At 48.0% G+C, this 20,690-nt stretch overlaps 1 protein-coding gene across 3 annotated transcripts in view; it reads left to right on the forward strand.

Moving 5' to 3' along the window:
* MAP3K9 (mitogen-activated protein kinase kinase kinase 9) overlaps positions 1-20,690 on the forward strand; it is an 81,545-nt gene that overhangs the window by 35,724 nt on the left and 25,131 nt on the right. For all 3 annotated transcript variants that reach the window (XM_060262091.1, XM_060262089.1, XM_060262090.1), the window contains exons 3-5: positions 1,199-1,379; positions 9,298-9,446; positions 17,211-17,386. In XM_060262091.1, the coding sequence (XP_060118074.1) occupies positions 1,199-1,379; positions 9,298-9,446; positions 17,211-17,386 (506 nt within the window). The remainder of the gene's footprint in view (positions 1-1,198; positions 1,380-9,297; positions 9,447-17,210; positions 17,387-20,690) is intronic.

Genomic DNA, 20,690 nt, shown 5'->3' on the forward strand with positions numbered 1-20,690 from the left:
ATAAAATAAAACTTAAAACATTAGCATACGTTGGTCATAAAAGTGCTTTCTTTGTATCTCTCCCATGGGATCCAGGAACTGGGCAAAGGAAGCTCTGTCTCTTTCCTTCCTTCCCCAAGGGACCAAGAGGGGGAGGAGCCTCAGCTGACAGAAGGAAGAGAGGCTTGGCTCAGTAGCTGTGCTGTGCAAATGAGAGACCCTGGCAAAGCAAGCTCTCCCTCCCCCCTTCCTCCCCAAGGGAGGAGCCTCAGCCAATGGAGAAAATAGAGGCTTTGCTCTGTAGCTCCTGTGTGGTTGAGTAAACCTGGCAAAGCAAACTGTGATGCAGAAGGAAGCAAAAGAGAGGGAGAAGGAAGCAGATGACAGCCATTTGCTCAGGAGGCTGATACGAACCCTGATAGAAACCAACTCAGACCCCCAGACCGCATGTTTGACACCCCTGTTCCAGTGAAACATAGCCGCAACTCTATCATGATGTTCTTTATAATCACTTTGAGCAATTTTACTTCAGGCACTGACCATGTGGTCAACTGTTTCATCCTTTGTCTTGCAAAGTTGATATTTACTGTTATCATGGTCTTCTGAATCTTGGCTTTCATGCTATTCATTTTGAATGTCTGCTCTTGTGCAGCCAGAATGAGTCCTTTTGTCTCTTTATTGAAATGCCCATTTTGAAACCACTTTCAGGTTTTTTCACTAGGTTTATTCTCTGTTTTTTTTAAAATATTGGCCATACAAGCACTTTTTCTTCGAGTTGTCAAAGTTAGTTTTGACTGTAATCTTTTTGAAATCTTGTTTGGTTTCTGTAACCTTAAATAAGTCTGCCTTGGACACTTCAAGTAGAAGCTTCTCTTTGCTTTTCTTGGTGTAGTCATTCAGTGCTTGTTTTTCTTCTGCAACTGGTTGCTTAACTTTCAGGAGATTCCCCTCCACATTATTATTATTGTAGCAGCAACAGCAGCTGTTGTTATTGTTCTGATTGCTTTGCAACTTCTCCTGGTGTGTAGTTTGGTGGGAATCCAGCTAGCTCAAGTGGTAATCCAGACAGCATCTTTATATTTATATGCATGCATGGCTAGATTTGACTCTTCTCCCCTTCCCCACTACTAGATTTTAAAAGAAGGGTAAATATTTTTCTTTTGGCATAAAATTTATATTTTTGCTATACATACATTTAATTTTTTTCTCTGTGTCCTAGTATTGATTCTCGAGAAGGTGGAAAATGGAGACCTGAGCAACAAGAACTTGAAGATCACAGATTTTGGCTTGGCCAGGGAGTGGCATAAGACAACCAAAATGAGTGCAGCTGGGACATATGCCTGGATGGCTCCTGAGGTCATCCGCTCATCCATGTTCTCTAAAGGCAGTGATGTGTGGAGGTACTATGTCAGCACTAAATGCTTGGGCCTACTAAATTATAAGTATTGAGAGACTCTGAATAAACCTAGGAGAGTAAGCCTCAGGCTCAAATCCTCCTGCTCTCCAGTCCCTACATAGAGACTTCCACAGCAAACTGAAGCACAAAGTGTGTTCTTTTGTTTCCCCAGACTAAGATTCCAAATTAATTTAATCCTGGTTTGAAAAGAAGATAAACTGAAATTTGGGATTCAGATGGAAAGACAAACAATGGCTTGCTGTGAGAGAGGAAGTCTTGAAAAATATGTGAGCTGGAGGATTCTGCCAGGCTTACACACTGAATGATAAATATGTTTGAACAGATAAAATGTGTCAGGGATCTGAAGCATCAGTGCTGGACTTCAAGGTGGATATATGTGTCATTGTAGGAATGAAGGGAGGTGGGAAGCAGGTCTCTCACCCGACTGCAGAAAATGTACTCTCTTAACTTAGTTTCTGCCTGCAAATGGTCCTTGCGTGTGTTGAAATCTCCAGACAGCTGCCTTGTCCCCGTCCTGTTTTAATATTGTGGCTAAAATTATAGATTATAAATTCAGCATGTGTGAGTCCGCTCTGCTTGTTTTATCCCAAATTCTTATACACATGCTTATATTTACTGTAGTTGTTTTTGTCAAAGATGAGTCTAAATTATTACTAAAACTTTTACAAAACCACAGAATGCTCTTAAGAATACCATCAGTGCCCTAGTTATATTTTGCATATATTTAGTCATACTAATTTACTTCTGACTCAATTCATATTGACGTTTAGTCATAACAGCCGCTTACCTGGTTAACGCACGCTGAGACTGAAGTCTCATTTAGTTATGACATCCAACAATCAGGTGCCTTAATAAACCTAGGTTTATTTATTTCATGTAACCTGAATCCTTACACACAGTTATAAGAAAATTTTATTTACTGAGGCACCCACATATTGATGCCTCAGATAACTGGACCTAGTTGAAGACTCTTTGGCCTTGGTATGCCATAGGGGGGAATAAAGGGGATGCATGTACTCAGTCTGTGCCCATCATCACAACCTCTGTTTTGTGTTTTGCATCTGGATGGCTGATGACATTCATGCATGCTAGTATTTACAGGGCTTTTTGAAACATTACAAAGGGCCCTCAGGAACTTCTGCAGAAATTTGCCAAAATTGTTCTCTAGAGTAATTTTGGAAGTTGATTTATTCTATGGATTTCTAGGAGCCAGTTTTATTGTGCACACTCATGTCACACATAAACAGAATACTTTATTAGATTTTTTCCCCTCTCTGTTGTAATGTAATCTGCAGTTGCTGATGTCTCTAGGTGAGGGGAAGGATAAAGCCAGTCTTTAGCAGGGAATGGTAGACTTTGTGGCAAACCATTTTATTTCGAACATCCATTAGGGGTAGTTTTAAAAAACTGTCATTTTACAATTTGGGGATATTCAAGGGGAAACTAATTTAATTGTACTCTTATTAGGAGGAGGCATATTTAGAGAAACCTACTTCCATTTGCTGTTTGTGTAATACATAAGACTTTCCCAAGTAGAGCTATGAGGGATGGATCTTCTTCGTGGTCTCTGTGCATCACACTTGTGGGATACTGCGCCTGCGCCGGTCCCCGATCGGTATCTGTAAGAAAGCCCGGGAATTTTCCGCGGTCGGCGCCACTGGGCATGCGCAGGCGTCCCATTGCGCACGCCCAACAGCGCCACCGCGGCAATCCCGCCAGTTCCTTTCTGACCGCTGCGCGAAGAAGCTGCGTTTCCTCGTGTTCCCGGTCGGTGAGCTTCGGGTTTTACCCTTTTTTCCCCTAGCCTCTGTATATATAGCCGCTTTGTTGTTTTTCCGTAGAGTAGTAGTTAGTTTCTAGTTAGTTAGTTAGTTAGTTTAAAAAAAAAAAAGAGAGAGAGACTTTGTATTTTTCCGGGTGCGTGTGGTGGTGGGTCGTCCTCCGGGGCCTTCCCCCCCTGTTGTTTCCCTAGTTTTTTCTCCCTCTCAGAGGACTCTGAGGGGACCTTCCCAGTGACGATTGTCTATGGACAGTCGCTGGGGTTTTTTTAAGAGGTGCCAAGCCTGCGGGAAGAAGATCGCCCCTCCCGACGGCCATTCCCTGTGTCTTCTCTGCTTGGGCGAAGCGCACCATGTGGAGGCCTGCCCACACTGCCTCCGCTTCTCCAAACAAACCAGGAAGAACAGGGCGGAAGGCTCTCGGCCGCACTAACTACCTTGGCACTTCGCCCTCCGAAACCAACGGCGAGCCCCTCGGCATCGGTACCAAAAATGGCGGCCGCCCAACCCCCGACGGTCCCATCGGCCGATGCGACCTTGATCGAGGCGGAAGCTCCAAGGGATCAACAGCCCGCGAAACGAGCCCTCGAGGGGTTGGTCGAGAGGCCCGCGAAGAAGCGATGGGAGGAAGCGGGGCGAGAATCCTCCAAGAAGGCGAAGAGCAAGGAGAAGCGAAAGCAACCACGCTCCACTTCACCTTCTCCCGACGTGTCGGCACCGATCGCCATCGAGCCGCAGAGAAGGGTTCCTCCCTCTCCGCTGCACAGCCCACCGACTCCAGGGGCTAGCGCTCATCGGCCACGCAGCCCTTCATCTCCAAGGGCTAGCGTTCATCGGCCTCGCAGCCCTTCAACTCCAAGGGCGAGCGTCCATCGACCTCGCAGCCCACTGGCCCTCGGGCCCAGCGTTCATCAGCCGCGATCCTCAGCATCGGAAGTGGAGATCGACCTAACCCATCGATCTCCATCGGTGGCATCTCGTCGGCGGAGCGGCGAGTCGGCATCGGACGTTGAAGTAGCGACATCGGCCGATGCGGCGACACCGGCAGCGCCCAGGCGCGTAAGAGAGAGGGAGCCGTCGGTCGAGCCTCGCCGTTTCCCACCGATACCCCCTTGGGAGCAGCATAGATGGCAGTCGACCTACCCCTGCTGCCCACAGTTCCACTGCTACCAGCCAAGGGACCACCCGGAGTGGGAGCATTGGTCCGAAATGTCCTCATTCTCCAGGACATCACACCGATCCAGAAGACCATCGGTATCGATCCCACCGGAGCGATGCTTCGCACCAACAGAGCCCCCGCACCGACCCCCGACGCCGATCCAGTCACCACGGAGGGAGCCAACACCACCCCTGTCGGAGCGCTCAGAGCATAGAGAGTCTTCGCCATCGGGGTCGGAGAGCGACGAGGAGAGAACCTGGGAACCCTCGCCGGATCCTAACACAGCGGAGGACCTCCCAGTCTCGCCCTCAGAGGACCTGCGGTCCTATGCAGAAATGGTTAAAAGGATGGCAACCACCATTTCCGTCCCCATCTCCCAGCCTAAGCCAGTCGTGGACGATAACGTCTTTGATATCGTCCAACGAGACACCTCCACGGCTGTGGCCCTGCCCGTGACCAAGGTCATCCTACAGGCACTCAAGGACCCTTGGAAGAAGCCATCCTCGGCACCGGTGTCCTCGAGGAAGCTGGACCATATGTACAAGGTCCAGGAGACAGGGGCTGAGTTTTTATTCATGCACCCAAAACCAAATTCAGCCATCGTCTCATCTTCCTTGAGGTCGCGTAGGGTGCATTCTGCCCCTCCTGACAAGGAGGGGAAGAAATTGGACAGTATGGGCAGGAAGATCTATTCGGCGGGATCCCTTGGCGCGAAAGTATCTAACTATGCGGCCTGCATGGCGAGATACCAGTACGCCATGTGGGAACAGCTGTCCCCCCTCCTCTCCTCCCTACCTGAGGAAAAGAAAATGGCCGCAATGAGACTGCAAAAAGAAGGCCTATCGGTGGCCAAGCAGCAGCTAACAGCAGCGAGGCACATGGTAGACGTGTCTGCCTCGGCCATCATGTCCACCGTCTCCATCCGTAGACACTCCTGGCTAAGGTCTACCGCCCTACAGCAGGACACCAGGGCACTCATCGAGGACTTACCCTTTGAAGGTGACGGCCTCTTTAGTACGACCACGGACAATGCCCTACAGGAACTAGATAAAAACCTGAAGATCTCCAGGAGCCTGGGGGTGCAGGCATCCTCCAGACAACCCAGAGCCAGGCAGTGGAGCAGATCCTGGACCAGGAAGCCTCCCCACAAGCCACCCTCAGACCAACAGTGGCACCCCCGTTCCTCACAACCCGATAAGCAGGCCTACTCGGGTAACAACAGAGGTCGCTACAGCGCCCAGCCTTCAGGCAAACCTAAGGGCGCCCGCCCCTCTAAGCAGGGGCTTTGACTTTACTGTTGCACACATCGTTGCCCCCACCCATTCCACTATCCGCCTCCGCCCTTTCCTGCCTGCCTGGGAGCGGGTCTCCTCAGACAGGTGGGCCCTATCCATCATCAAAGAGGGCTACAAAATAGACTTTGCTCAGATTCCAAACCAGTCCGTAGTGGTCACCACTTCTCCCTCCCCACCTCTGCTGGCGGAGTTGGCCACCCTCCTACAGAAACAAGCCATAGAGAAGGTACCAACAGGGGACAGGGCGGGTGGTTTCTACTCCCGCTACTTCCTGGTTCCCAAGAGGGATGGAGGGCTGAGATCCATTATGGACCTTCGGAATCTGAACAAATTCATCCTGTACCAGAAGTTCAGGATGTCCACACTGCAATCAATCCTGCCCCTCATCAACCAAGGGGATTGGATGGCCACCCTAGATCTCAAGGATGCTTACTTCCATATCAGCATCCACCCAGAGTTCAGAAGGTTTTTAAGATTTGCTGTGGGCCCACAGCACTTCCAGTTCACGGCCCTACCATTCAGACTCTCCACAGCACCCAGGGTGTTTACAAAAATGATGAGCGTAGTGGCTGCCCACCTCCGGCTGCAGGGGGTGATAGTCTTCCCATAAATAGACGACTGGCTCCTGGTAGCCAGATCAAGGGAAAGCCTGTCTGCTCACATCACAACCACACTACGCCTTCTCGATGCCCTGGGTTTGCCGGTCAACCTAGAGAAATCAAAACTCACTCCATCAAGGATAGTGCAGTTCATAGGGGCAGTACTGGACACAAACCTGCATCGAGCGTTCCTGCCCGCCCAGAGGGCAGAGGACATCATCAGCACAGTGCAGTTGCTCCAGAGACAAGGGTGGGGCACAGTACAACAGCTTCAGCGGATGCTGGGGCTGATGGCGGCGACGACAAGCGTGCTACTCTTCACGAAACTGAGGATGAGAGACCTGCAGCTATGGTTTCTCCGTCAGTTCCGCCCAACCAAAGACTCACCTCGAAAGAGGTTCACTATTCCCCCCACGACGCTCCAATCGCTCCAGTGGTGGGAGTCGAAGGACAATATCTGCCAAGGGGCTCCCTTCCATCTCCCGGCCCCCACAGTAACCATCACCACGGATGCCTCCCTGTGGGGTTGGGGGGCCCACATGGACGACCTCTGCGTGGGGGGCCAGTGGCCTCCCACACTGGCCCTGCACCACATAAATTACCTGGAACTGCTGGCGGTGCACTTTGCCCTTCGTTCATTCCGCCCGAAGCTGGCAGGAAGGACGGTGGCACTGCTCACAGACAATACCACCGCCCTGGCCTACATCAACAGGCAGGGTGGAACAGTGTCCCGTCGGCTCTGTGCACTGGCAATGGACTTGTGGGCGGAATGCATCCAGCACAACATCTTTGTGAAGGCTGCTCATCTTCCAGGGGTCCTCAACACACAGGCAGACTCCTTGAGCAGAGGGGGGGCCTCACCACACGAGTGGGAACTTCAGTGGCGCTTTCTGGAACCAGTTTTCCAGCTTTGGGGATACCCACAGCTGGATGCCTTTGCCACAGCAAACAACAAGAAGTGCCCCATGTTCTGCTCCGGGGGGGGGGGGCGGACCCAGCATCCCTGGGGGACGGACTCCTCATCCCCTGGGCGGGCCGGTTTCTCTACCTGTTCCCGCCCCTTCCCCTGTTGACGAGAGTAGTCAACAAGATAGCAACGGAGAGGCCACGTTGCATCCTGGTGACCCCCTGGTGGCCCCGCCAGAACTGGTTCTCCACACTGCTACAGCTGTCGGGGGGGAACCTCTACCACTTCCCAGCGGAACCAGACCTCTTGTCGTCTCAGGGGGGGCACGTGCTGCACCACAACGTGCCACACCTGAAACTGACAGCTTGGTTTATAAACCAATAGAGTTCTCTGACAGGGTCCAGGAGGTCCTACTAAATAGCAGGAAACCCTCCACCAGAGCTTCCTATAATAGGAAGTGGAGGAAGTTCTCGAACTTTATGGCTGACCGGTCAGGCACACCAAGGGAGGCAGGCCTGCCGGCCATCTTTGACTTTTTGCTATCCCTAGTTGACGCAGGCTTAGTTTTCTCCTCCATTAAGGTCTACCTGGCAGCTATATCTGCCTTTCACGAACCTGTGGGGGGATACTCCATCTTTGCTCACCCCCAGTCCAAAAAGTTTATGAGGGGGCTGTTTAGACTGCATCCACCATCTAAGCCTCCCACTCAACTGTGGGATCTGACTCTGGTCCTAGATACACTAACCAGGCGTCCCTTCGAGCCTATGGCCATATGCTCCCTGCAGCTCCTGTCTTGGAAGACTGCCTTTTTGGTGGCCATCACTTCTGCACGTCGTGTGGGGGAGCTTACGGCGATGCGTTGTGACTACCCTTACCTAATCTTTAGGGAATCCGGTGTCTCCCTGGCCCCAGACATCAGCTTCCTCCCTAAGGTGGCTTCCCAGTTTCACCTCAACCTAGAGGTTTGGCTACCATCCTTTTTCCCTAACCCCTCCTTGGACGAGGAGCGTAGGCTGCACGCCCTAGACGTCAGGCGTGCTTTGCTCTTTTACCTAAAGCGCTCTAAAGCCTTTCGCAGGGACCAGCAGCTATTCGTCTCCTACACTGCGCCCAAACTGGGCTCCAGGATCTCGTCACAGAGATTCTCGAAGTGGCTGACAGAGACCATTAAGATCTGCTACCTCCTAGCGAAAAGGCCGCTGCCTGGACCTGTCCGTGGACACTCCACAAGAGCGATGGCGACATCGATGGCGTTCCTGAAGGGTGTGCCCTTGGCGGATGTCTGCAAAGCTGCTACCTGGTCTTCCCCGCATGCCTTCATGAAGCACTACGCGCTGGACGTGCATGCTCAACAGAGGACTCGGTTGGGGACTGCGGTTCTACAATCTGCTGTTTCCGGTTGACCGTCTTCCCACCTCCAGGTATGCCTTGCTTGCTAATCTCCCACAAGTGTGATGCACAGAGACCACGAAGAAGATAGACAGGTTGCTTACCTGTAACTGTAGATCTTCGAGTGGTCATCTGTGCATTCACACTACCCGCCCTCCTTCCCCACTGCTGACGGTCTCCCTTCACTAGGAGCTTTCAGCGGTCATGAAGGAACTGGCGGGATTGCCGCGGTGGCGCCGTTGGGCGTGCGCAGTGGGACGCCTGCGCATGCCCAGTGGCGCTGACCGCGGAAAATTCCCGGGCTTTCTTACAGATACCGATCAGGGACCGGCGCAGGCGCAGTATCCCACAAGTGTGAATGCACAGATGACCACTCGAAGATCTACAGTTACAGGTAAGCAACCTGTCTTTATGATAAATGTAACTGTGATTGCTTGGCCATACATAGACTAACTTGTTGGTGTGTCAAATAGGGTACACATGATTGGTGCAGAATATCTTACATTGCATTTTCAAACCTGGTAATTCTGCAAAGTCCTTGTGTGTACAAAAACCTTATATTCTCAGACAAATAATATCTCTTCCATTTTGAGTCTGTTCTCTTTGAACACTGTTCATGCCTTATGCACCATTGTCCAGGATGTAATAATCTTGTTCTTGACAAGTATTATGTAAACTATTTTCTTAGGCTGTGTTGGAGAGAATATAACCTTTTGTGTATCTATTTGGAAGAGTATAAGGGAAAACTAAAGCAGTTTTTCTTTTTTTAAAAAGCTATGGTGTGTTACTATGGGAATTGCTAACTGGAGAAGTACCGTTTCGAGGAATTGATGGCCTAGCAGTCGCATATGGTGTTGCCATGAATAAACTTGCCCTTCCCATTCCTTCAACATGCCCAGAACCTTTTGCCAGATTGATGGAAGGTAAGAGTTAACCAACTTAACTAGGTTGCTCATACTTTTCTTCCTTGGGAGCCAGTGTGGTGCAGTGGTTAAGAGCAACGGGCTCTAATCTCATGAACTGGGTTTGATTCTCCACTTTTCCACATGAAATCTGCTGGGTGGCCTCAGAACTCTCTCAGCCCCACCTGCCGCACAAGGGTAACTTGTGGACAGAGGAAGGGAAGGTGACTGTAAGTTGCTTTGAGACTCCTTAAGGTAGAAAAAAAATGGGTTATAAAAAACAACTCTTCCTGCTTTGGGAATGCAGTTCTTGCAGTGCTGACTCTACAGATAAACTGTCTTCCTTCCCCAGTCTGCAACCAGGCCAGGTGGTATATCTGCTGTTTTGCCCAGTTTTAGAGACATGTGAACTGCGATTTGACCTCAGACAGCTATGTTGGATGTGCTTATCAGGAACTCTTTTGTAGCAGGAACTCGTTTGCATATTAGGCCATAGTCCCCTGATGTAGCCAATCCTCTTGTAGCTTACAGTAGGCCCTGTACTAAGAGCCCTGTAAGCTCTTGAAGGATTGGCTACATCAGGGGTGTGTGGCCTAATATGTGAAGGAATTCCTGATACAAAAAAGCCCTATGTGTATGTATTTGGACTTATTACTTAAATGACACTGAGCTGAGAAACAAATCATGGATGGAAGTACATTAGACAATTTGAAATCCAGCTTTCAGCCTTAAACTGAAGCAATTATTGTGGTTTGGTGGAAGAAGATGGGAGGGAGCTAAAACACTTTAGGCAATTGTGCCCAACATTGGCTCTTCCAGGCAGCTAACATACTGCTTTCTGCAGCCTGTCCCCCATTTGGCCAGCTATATGATTGGGGGGGGGGGGTGGAGCCAGCTGATCAGGCATCATTTGGTCCATACTGTGTTTAGAAGGCTGGAGGCAGGTTGAAACAGAGGAAATATCTGCCCACCCTTTCTTCCTCTGTGCTTGTTTGCAGACTGTAATAAGCTGTATCTGCTTCGATGCACATTTACAACTCTAGAAAAGGAACCAAAGGGCGACATTTGAGCTTCTACATGTATACAAGTACTAAAGTGCTTCTCTTCCAACTACAGAACCTAGTCTTGTGGGTATTGTCAAACCTCTAAAGGCCAGGGGAAGAGTCCATGACAGCACAATGGATCACAGTTAGGTGTGACTGTATATACCAACAAAGAAAATATCTCAGTTTCTTATTCTAATTATCTTATATCCTATTAGCATCGTGTGGCCCCCATCTGCAAATAGCTAAATCTTCTTCGTGGTCTCTGTGCATCACAATGATGGGATTAGGTGCCAGTGCCGATCTCGATCGGTAAACTTAAAAGCTGCGGATTTCCACACCGACGTCCCAGTGCACATGCCTACTGAGACGGGAGCGGACATCCCGCCAGTTCTCTTCTGCCTGCCGCACTGATCAGTCGATCTTTTCGTTGCTTCGGTTGGTGAACTTCTTAACTTAAGAATATATAGATATATAGTTATAGTTATAGCTGTAGTTAGTTAGTTAGTTTTAGTATTAAGTACTTGGGGGAGCGCGGTGCGAAGACCTTTTTCTTTTCCCGCTCTTCCCCCCCCACCTCATCCTTCCTTCTATTTTTCGTATGGAAAGATGTTGGGGATTTTTCAGGAGGTGCTCCAAGTGTGGGAGTAAAAGCGCCCTACTGGACGGACATTCATTGTGCCTATTGTGCCTGGGGGAGCTCCATAGAACGGACTTTTGTGTGCACTGCGCAAAATTTTCTAAACAGACCAAGAAGAACAGAGCTGCCTGCCTTGCAGCAGACCTTATGGAGCAGGCGCTATCTCCTCGGAAAATGTCTTCATCAGAATGGGTCGAACAGCCGACCGCAGCTGCTGAACCATTGACCTTGACATCGCTTGAGACCAATCGTCCCCTTTCCGACGCCGATCACCCTCACAAATGCTCGGGCTCGGCTGCTCTGTCGGATTCCTCTATGCCTGCTAAGAGGCATAAGGAGGATAAGGGAGCTCATGCAGAGAAGAAGAAGAAGGCTAAGAGATCGGATAAGCCAAAGCTTACCAAATCCGTCTCGCCAGCTTCTCCGATCTCACCATCGGACCCGACGGCACCGCTCGTTCCACCACTGAAGCTCTACGCTTCACCGAGTCATCGGCCAAGCCCTCCGATCCTCGCCTCAATGTCAGTGGAGCTCATTATTTCCTCCGACTCTGATCACGAAATTGAACTGGCACAGTGTTCCAGTACCGAGAAGAGTCCGCCTGATCAATCCCGAAGGGTAGCTGAGGTCTCTCGATCCCGAAGTCCACTTCCCCGAGGCCGACTGCATGAATCGCGAGGGGACCGCTCTTCAAGAAGCCGCTCTCCTTGATACCGAGAGATCGATCACTCTCCTCCTCACTGCCTGCCTTTGCAAATTCCCCTGGGATCAGCGTCAGTGGCAGTACTTATATGGGGTGTACCCCATGCAACCGTCTTTCCCTTGGCTCCCACCTCGCCAGATGGACTGGGATCAGTTATCCGAAGCTTCTCATCGATCCCGAACCTCTTATCAACCATCCAGATGGGCACCCTCTGCGTCGATGTCGAAGCTGCCCAATGTTGAGCCGATTCGACACCGTCGGGACCCCGCTCAGCAGATTTCTTTGGAGCAAACTAAGGGCACAACAATTGACCCTGTGTCATCCCCAACGCCATATTTATTGGAGCGCTCTGAATCTCCTGATGCGTCACCCAGGTCCATTGAGGGGTCGACTCCTGAGGAACAAGAAACAACATCATCACCTGGGGAACCCTCTCCACCACAGAAGATAGCAGAGGAGCAACCCATTTCACCTTCGGAGGATTTAAAGCCTTATGGAGACCTTATTAAGCATATGGCTCAGTCGTCCCTTACTACAGTCCAACCTCAACCAGTGATTACAGACACCGTCTTTGACATTGTTCAGATGGACACTTCTACTGCAGTAGCTCTACCACTCACTACTGTCATGCTGCACACTGTGAAATCGTCTTGGGAAAAACCAGCTTCCACGCCCATCTCATCTCGTAGACTGGACCACATGTATCGCATACAAGAGTCCAGTGCAGACTTTCTCTGCACCCACCCCAAGCCGAATTCTGTAGTAGTGTCCTCATCTTCCAAGGCAAAGAAGACACACTCTGCTCCGCCTTACAAGGAAGGGAAAAAATTGGACAACCTAGGAAGAAGGTTGTATTCTGCTGGGTCCCTGGGTGTTAAAATTGCCAACTACACTGCCTGCATGGGTCGCTATCAATACGCCCTCTGGGAGCAGGTCTCCAACATCTTGCCTAGCCTCCCGGAACAGAGCAGGACTGCTCTCCGGAAGATTCAAAAGGAGGAAATGACCCTAGCCAAGCAGCAACTTAACTCAGCCAAGCACTCAGGTGACACCTGTGCCAAGACCCTGACAATGGCTATCACTCCACGACGCCATTCCTGGTTACGCTCCATGGCCTTACAACCAGACACTCAAGCCTACATTGAGGATCTACCCTTTGATGGCAATGGCCTCTTCAGTTCTAATACCGATTCGGTTTTGCAGGAGATGGATAAGAGAATCTGAACCTCCAGAAACCTGGGAGTCTCTACGCCGCGTTCCCAAACTAAACGACCTTGGCCGAAACCTTGGAACAAGAAGCCTTATTCAAAATCTCCTATGGAGCAATCTTGGCACCCAAAATTGACAACACCATTTACTAAGCCTTCGTATGGGGCTAAACCTAAATACTCTCCTTCCTCTGCTCAATCTTCTCGCCAGAAGGGCCCTAAACAGCCCAAGCAGGGGCTTTGACTGCCTTTTGTTCTCCCTCCTTTCCCACCCATCCTCGTTGGGCCGTACCTGTCTTTTCCCTTTTCTTCGGGCATGGTCCAAAATAACTTCAGACCAGTGGGTCCTATCCATAATCCGGCGGGGTTATGTGATCGAATTCCATCAAAATCCAACCACCCCAACTTTCATTTCAACCGGCCCTTCAGACACTTTACGAGAAGAGGTTCAGTCTCTGCTTCTCAAGCAAGCCATCGAACAAGTTCCCTTAATCAAAGGGGACTCGGTTTTTACTCTCGCTACTTCACGGTCCCCAAACGAGACGGAGGTCTTCGGCCGATCATGGACCCTCGAGCTCTGAATTTGTTCATCACTTACCACAAATTCAGAATGACCTCATTACCCAACATTCTCCCTCTTTTCAATCGGGGAGATTGGATGGCCACACTGGACTTACAAGACGCGTACTTCCACATCTCTATTCACCCCTTTCACAGGAAGTACGTCAGGTTCACCATTGGAGCCGCCCATTTCCAGTACCGGGCGTTACCCTTCGGCATTTCTACAGCCCCCAGGATTTTCACAAGGCTGTGGTGGTTATCGCAGCCCATCTGAGATTGCAGGGGATAACCCTGTTCCCGTACATAGACGATTGGCTCCTTGTGGCAGAATCCAAGACCCGCCTTATGCAGCACATTGCCATTACTCTCTCTCTTCTTTGGGAGCTCGGCCTGCAGGTCAACCAAAAGAAGTCCAACCTACAACCCTCTCAGAGGGTGCAGTTTATAGGAGCCATAATAGACACCCGTGCTTGCAAGGCCTTCCTGCCTCCAAATTGTGCGGACAACGTAATCAATCTTGTTCAGACCTTTCGGCGCAGCCCCATGGTCACAGCTCGCCAGGTTCAGCGTCTTTTGGGCCTCATGGCAGCCACTACCTCGGTTCTGGTCTTCGCCAGGCTACATATGAGGATCCTGCAACTATGGTTTCTCAAGCACTTCAAATGCAATCTCGATTCTCCATCTCACCTGATGACCATCCCTCCAGAAGTCCTATCTTCTCTCACCTGGTGGCAGCAGCGGCAGCACCTGATGGAAGGGGCACCCTTCCACAGCCCATCCCCGTCAGTCACAATAACGTCAGATGTGTCCCTGTGGGGTTGGGGAGCACATATGAATGGCCTATGCGTGGGGGACAGGTGGCCCAATCACCACGCGCATCACCATATAAATTTCTTGGAACTGTTGGCGATCTTCCATGCTCTCCAGTCTTTCCAGTCGCTTCTCAAGGGCAAAACGATGGCCATTCTGACAGACAACACGACGGCCATGTCTTACATAAACAGACAAGGAGGTACGGTTTCCCGCAGCCTCTGCATACTTGCTCTGAACACATGGGAGATGTGCAGATCCATGGATGTGTCCTTGGTGGCAACACATCTTCCGGGGGACTTGAATGTGTGTGCAGATTTCCTCAGTCGAGGAGGGGCTTCGCTCCACGAATGGGAGCTCAACTGGAAATTCCTCCAACCCATCTTTCTAAGTTGGGGAACTCCGGAGATAAACATTTTTGCCACGCGCAACAACTGGAAATGCAAACTATTCTGCTGCAGTGGGGGGGGGCAGACCCCCTGTCCTTGGGGGACGGTCTCCTCTTTCCATGGAATCAACAGCATGTGTATCTGTTTCCTCCCATTCCCTTGATCAACAAGGTAGTGCAGAAGATTTTGAGGGAAAAACCTGTGGGCATTCTCGTGACACCCTGGTGGCCCAGACAGCATTGGTTCTCCCTGGTCCTCCATCTAGCCAACGGGATGTTTCACCATTTTCCTCAGGCCTCCAATCTTCTTCTCACCCACCAGGGCCGTGTGGTACATCATGATGTACCACATCTGAAATTAACAGTGTGGCATCTACAGTGACTCTACTGTCTGACAGAGCTCAATTCGTCATTTTGAACAGTAGGAAGCCATCTACACGCAAGTCCTATGCTTATAAATGGGCAAGATTAGTTCAGTTTTCTTCTGATATTTCCCTAGACCCGTCAACTGCGGGATTATCTGCCATTTTTGATTTTCTTCTTTCCCTGTTGGATAAAGGATTGGCTGTTTCATTAGTACGCGTTTATTTGGCTGCCATCTCTGCTAGTCATGCCCAGATAGATGGTCATTCTGTCTTCATGCAACCTGATGCTAAGAGGTTCCTCCGGGGTCTCTCTAGACTGTATCCTGCTGTAAGACAGCCTACTCCGACTTGGGATCTATCTTTGGTTCTTCGTGCTCTAGCGGGGAAACCCTTTGAGCCGATGGCCACTTGCTCTCTTCGACTGTTGGTGTGGAAAACGGCCTTTCTGGTGGCAATTACTTCTGCAAGAAGGGTGTGTGAACTAGCAGTGCTCAGATGTGATGCTCCCTACTTGTGTTTCACCAGTGACGGTGTGGTGCTTCGTCCGGATATCACCTTCCTTCCCATGGTGATTTCTTCCTTTCACTTGAACTCTGAAATCTACCTGCCAGTTTATTTTCAAAATCCGGCTAATGATGCTGAAAGGAGACTTCATGCTTTGGATGTGAAACGAGCATTATTGTTATATCTCCATCATGTAAATCCCTCGAGGAAAGACTCCAGGCTTTTTGTTTCCTATGCCGCTGCATCTTTAGGGCAGCGGATCTTGTCCCAAAGACTTTCCAAGTGGATAACTGAGACCATAAAACTCTGTTATTTATTGAACAAGAGGCCCCTGCTAGGGCCCATACGAGCCCATTCCACTCGAGCTATGGCGACTTCGGCGGCTTTCCTGAAGGGTGTTTCGATCCAGGACATTTGTAAGGCTGCCACTTGGTCCTCCTCGCATACCTTTGTGAGTCACTATGTGCTAGACCTACGTTTTCGCCGGGACGCATCGGTGGGCCGTGCTGTTCTGCAATCTCTTTCCTGCAGATGGACCGTTGCACCCTCCTCCAGGTAGGACTTTGGCTTGCTAATCTCCCATCAGTGTGATGCACAGAGACCACGAAGAAGATAAACAGGTTGCTTACCTGTAACTGATGATCTTTGAGTGGTCATCTGTGCAGTCACACTACCCGCCCTCCTTCCCCTCTGCTGCCGGTCTGTCTTGGGCTTATGCAGTGGTCAGAAGGAACTGGTGGGATGTCCGCTCCTGTCTCAGTGGGCATGCGCAGTGGGGCTTCTGGGCATGCGCACTGGGATGTTGGCACGGAAATCTGCAGCTTTTAAGTTTACCGATGGCGCCTAATCCCATCAGTGTGACTGCACAGATGACCAGTTGAAGATCATCAGTTACAGGTAAGCAACCTGTTTATCTGTGGATTGGGGCCACATGGATGCTAAACAGATTTTTTAGCAAATTTGGGGCACTCTCCAGGTTTGCAGAAAAATCTGAATTTTTTAAAAAAATACATGGTGGGGTTAAATCCCCCCAAAAGTAAAACAGTTTTTAAAAAGGTTTTTAAAATCCCCACACGCACACAAAATAAAAAAACCTTCCTCAGCAGTTAAAAGATGCCAGGAGCTGTGCTATGATGGGCCTGATGGGGGTGGAGGCTCAGCCTGAAAGCCACACTGGGCTCGGCGGCAGCAGCGCAGCCAGAAAGAGCATGGGAGCCATGCTGGACACAGCAAGAAAGTGGAGGGGAGATGGAATCCTCCCCCATGAGTCTAGTAAGATTTGCAGTGAGCATTTAACTTGAGCATGTTATTTAAAAATACAAATGTACTAATCCCTAGGAATCAGATAACTTGGGACCTGTTATATAAAAGTACAACTGTTTCAGAAAATGTTAGCTCTCTGTGTTGTTCCTTGTAAACCAGAAGAGAAGGTTGCTAAGTGATATGTAATCCATATGCATTAAGAGGTAGATGGAGCAGTATATAAAATAGTGGTAGTTAAGAATCTGCATATGGTTTTGTGCTTTCTGATCTAGAATGCTTGCTTCTCTTGATCCGATTCAGATTGTTGGAATGCTGACCCTCACTTCAGGCCATCTTTTGCCAACATTTTGAACCAGCTTACTAACATAGAGGAGTCTGGTTTTTTTGAAATGCCAAAGGACTCCTTCCATTCCCTCCAAGAAGACTGGAAACTTGAGATCCAGGAGATGTTTGACCAACTCCGGGCCAAAGAAAAGGTAAGCATGACTGGATTTTTGCTACATGCACTTAGAATATCATCCCATATCTCATCTTCTAATTGTTGTAGAAGCACTGTAACGATTTTCATAGATATACATGAAGAATGCATTTTACTGGCATTTTAATAAATCATATCCTGGCTCAAGTGGAATGAAGAACAAAAGTGATTTTCTAAACTTCATCTACTGTAGTAATAGCAGCTTAAAAGCTCAAGAAGTTCTTTACCTCTCCCTCCAATATTGTCTATTGATTTTTAATTAAAAGGTAAGAACTTGAAGCCATGGTAGTTTAGTGTGTATGTGTTAAGAGAGCCAGTTTGGTGTAGTGGTTAAGTGCGCGGACTCTTATCTGGGAGAATCAGGTTTGATTCCCCGCTCCTCCACTTGCACCTGCTGGAATGGCTTTGAGTTAGCCATAGCTCTGGCAGAGGTTGTCCTTGAAAGGGCAAATGCTGTGAGAGCCCTCTCAGCCCCACCCACCTCAGAGGGTGTCTGTTGTGGGGGGAGAAGATAGAGGAGATTGTAAGCCGTTTTGAGTCTCTGATTCAGGGAGAAGGGTGGGATATAAATCTGCAATTCTTCTTCTTAAGCACCCTCAGTTCACTTCTGATTCATGGTGACACTATGAATTAATGTCGTCAACACATCCTATCAATAACAACCTTGCTCAAGTCTTGCAGACAGAGGCTGCCTTGATTGAATCGATCCTTTTTGTGTTAGGTTTTCCTCTTTTCCTTCTGCCTTCAACTTCTCCTAGTGTTTCTGTCTTTTCCTGTGACTCCTGTCTTCTCATAATATGATCGAAGTATAATAGCCTCAGTTTAGTCATTTTAACTTCTAGGGTGAGTGCTTGATTTGATCTAGAACCAGCTTTTCTTTTAGGCAATCCGCAGTATCCATTAAACTCCCTTCCAGTGCCCCATTTCAAATGAATCAACTTTCTTCTTGGTAGTTTTCTTCGCTCATACATAGTAATGGGGAATACTATGGCATGAATTAACTTTATCTTCAGCAGCACATCCTTACATTTAAGAATCTTTTCTAGCTACCCTTCCCAGTCTCAATTTCCTTCTGATTTCTTGGTTGCAGTCTTGGATGATTGAGCCAAGGAAATCCTGAACAATTTCCATTTCTTCATTGTCAACCTTAGAGTTGTGTAATTCTTCAGTAGTCAATACTTTTGTCTTCTCGATGTTCAGCTCTAATCCTGCTTTGGCAGTTTTTGCTTTAACCTTCAGCAGGAGTAATTTCAAATCTTCACTGTTTCTTGCCACTAATGTGCTATCCTCTGAATATCTCAAATTGTTGATGCTATTTCCACCGGTTTTCACTCCACCTTCATCTAAACCTGATCCATCTTTCTTTATATGTTCTGCATATATATTTGAACAGATAGAGAAATAAATTCTTGACTGACACCTTTACTAATTCTGTTTTTCCATATTCATTCCTTACAGTAGCCTCATGTCCAGAGTACACATTGTGCATTAAAACTATCAGCTATTATGGCTCACCCAATTCTTTTTAAACTAATCATATCTTTTCGTGATTCACACAGTCAAAAGCTTTACTGTAATCTATGAAACACAAGCTGATTTTCTTCTGAAATTATCTTGTATGCTCTGTAACCAATGTATGTTTGCAGTATGATCTCTCCCTATTCTAAGTCCAACTTGACCTTCTGGCATTCCTCTTTCCTTATAAAGAAGCAGCCTTTGTTGTAAGATTTTTGAGTATTACTTTACTTGTGTGATTCATTAATATGATGGACTAATAGTTGCTGCAGTCTTTGATGTTTTCTTTTTTGGATGTGAAATAAAAATTGAGTGTTTTCAGTCTGTGGGCCATTGTTTTGTTTTCCATGTTTATTGGCACAGTCTTGGTAAGATTTTGATGGACTCCATTTTTGTGGCTTGCAATAGTTCTGTTGATATCCCATGTACTCCTTGTGATTTGCTTCTCCCAGTTGATCTCAGTCTGGCTTTCACTTCACTGTCTAAAACTGTAGGTTCTTTTTAAAAAGATTCATCTTGGAATGAATCTGTTATCCTTTCATCTCTTTTGCATAGTTCTTCAGTGTATTGTTCCCATTTTTTCTTTATTTTGTCCTGTTATGTTAATGTATTGCTGTGTTGATCTTTCAGCATGTCTGTGTTTTAAATTTCCCTTTGATTTCTTGGATCTTGTGGAACAGATCTCTTGACAGTCCTTTTTTGCTGTTGTTCTCTTCTATTTTTGTATGCTGGTTATTATAATAGTTCACTTTGTCTCTACATGTGAGTCACTGAAATGCTATATTTAGGCTTTTTACTCTTGTTTCTCATCTGTCTTCAGCAATGTTAAGAGTTTTATCGGTCATCTGTCAAGGCTTTTTATTTCTTTTGGCTACAGGAATAGTCTTTGTGCGTTCTTCCTTGTTAATATATCTGGTGTCAACCCATAGCGTTCGTATTCACTTGAACTTAGTAATGCAGTTTAGCAGCCTTCTTTCATTTATTTTGTTAATTGAATCTTGCTGATTTGGGTTTTTTTTAACCCATTGCTGCCCTTTCTGGTGAGGCTTATGCAGCAGGTAGCTCTTATGATGCATTTGCACCTTAGGTCGATTTGTGGTCTTTGCCACTCAGTGCTCTTCTTCTTGGTATCGATGTGGGAGACAGTAGTATGTACAAAAGCTGTATGCCTCAAAATATGTCTTTCTGGGTTCCGTTTTTTTGATCCCATTGGATTCAGCACCTATTTCACACAGTAGTCAACCAGTTGACCTGGAATGCTAACCAACTGGGCATAGAGGCTGAGACTTTTACCTCATGTTGCCTTCTGGCATTGATATGAAGAGGTTTACTGGCTCCGAATGTGGAGGTTCACTTTGCTCACCATGGCTGGTAGGCATTGATAGATGGAACTCTCCTCCAGGAACCAGAAGAATTGGTATTAAGAGAAATGTATAGAGAGAGTAATTCCAGCTGTATTCTAAAACAAGATAGTGAAAGAATCATTCACTTCTTGACAGACATTAACAGGCTACTTCCATCCTCATACTGAGAAAAAGTAGAGGCTTGTTTTACTCCAGCAGGGATACACATTATAGTGCAATCCTAAATATGTATACTTGGAAGTAAATCCCATTGAGTTTAGTGCTTATTCCCTGGTATGTGTGCATAGGATTGAACATGGTATCCCAGAGAAACCACAGGTTTTTCCTAACTTTTTACTTTAAAAATATTATTGCTAAGATATGCCCTAATAAAGTTATACTTTTTTATTGTAAACCCCCCTCCCAAAATTAATTCCGTCACCC

The sequence above is a fragment of the Heteronotia binoei genome, chromosome 21, assembly GCF_032191835.1.
Source record: "Heteronotia binoei isolate CCM8104 ecotype False Entrance Well chromosome 21, APGP_CSIRO_Hbin_v1, whole genome shotgun sequence".
Taxonomy (NCBI): Eukaryota; Metazoa; Chordata; class Lepidosauria; order Squamata; family Gekkonidae; genus Heteronotia; species Heteronotia binoei.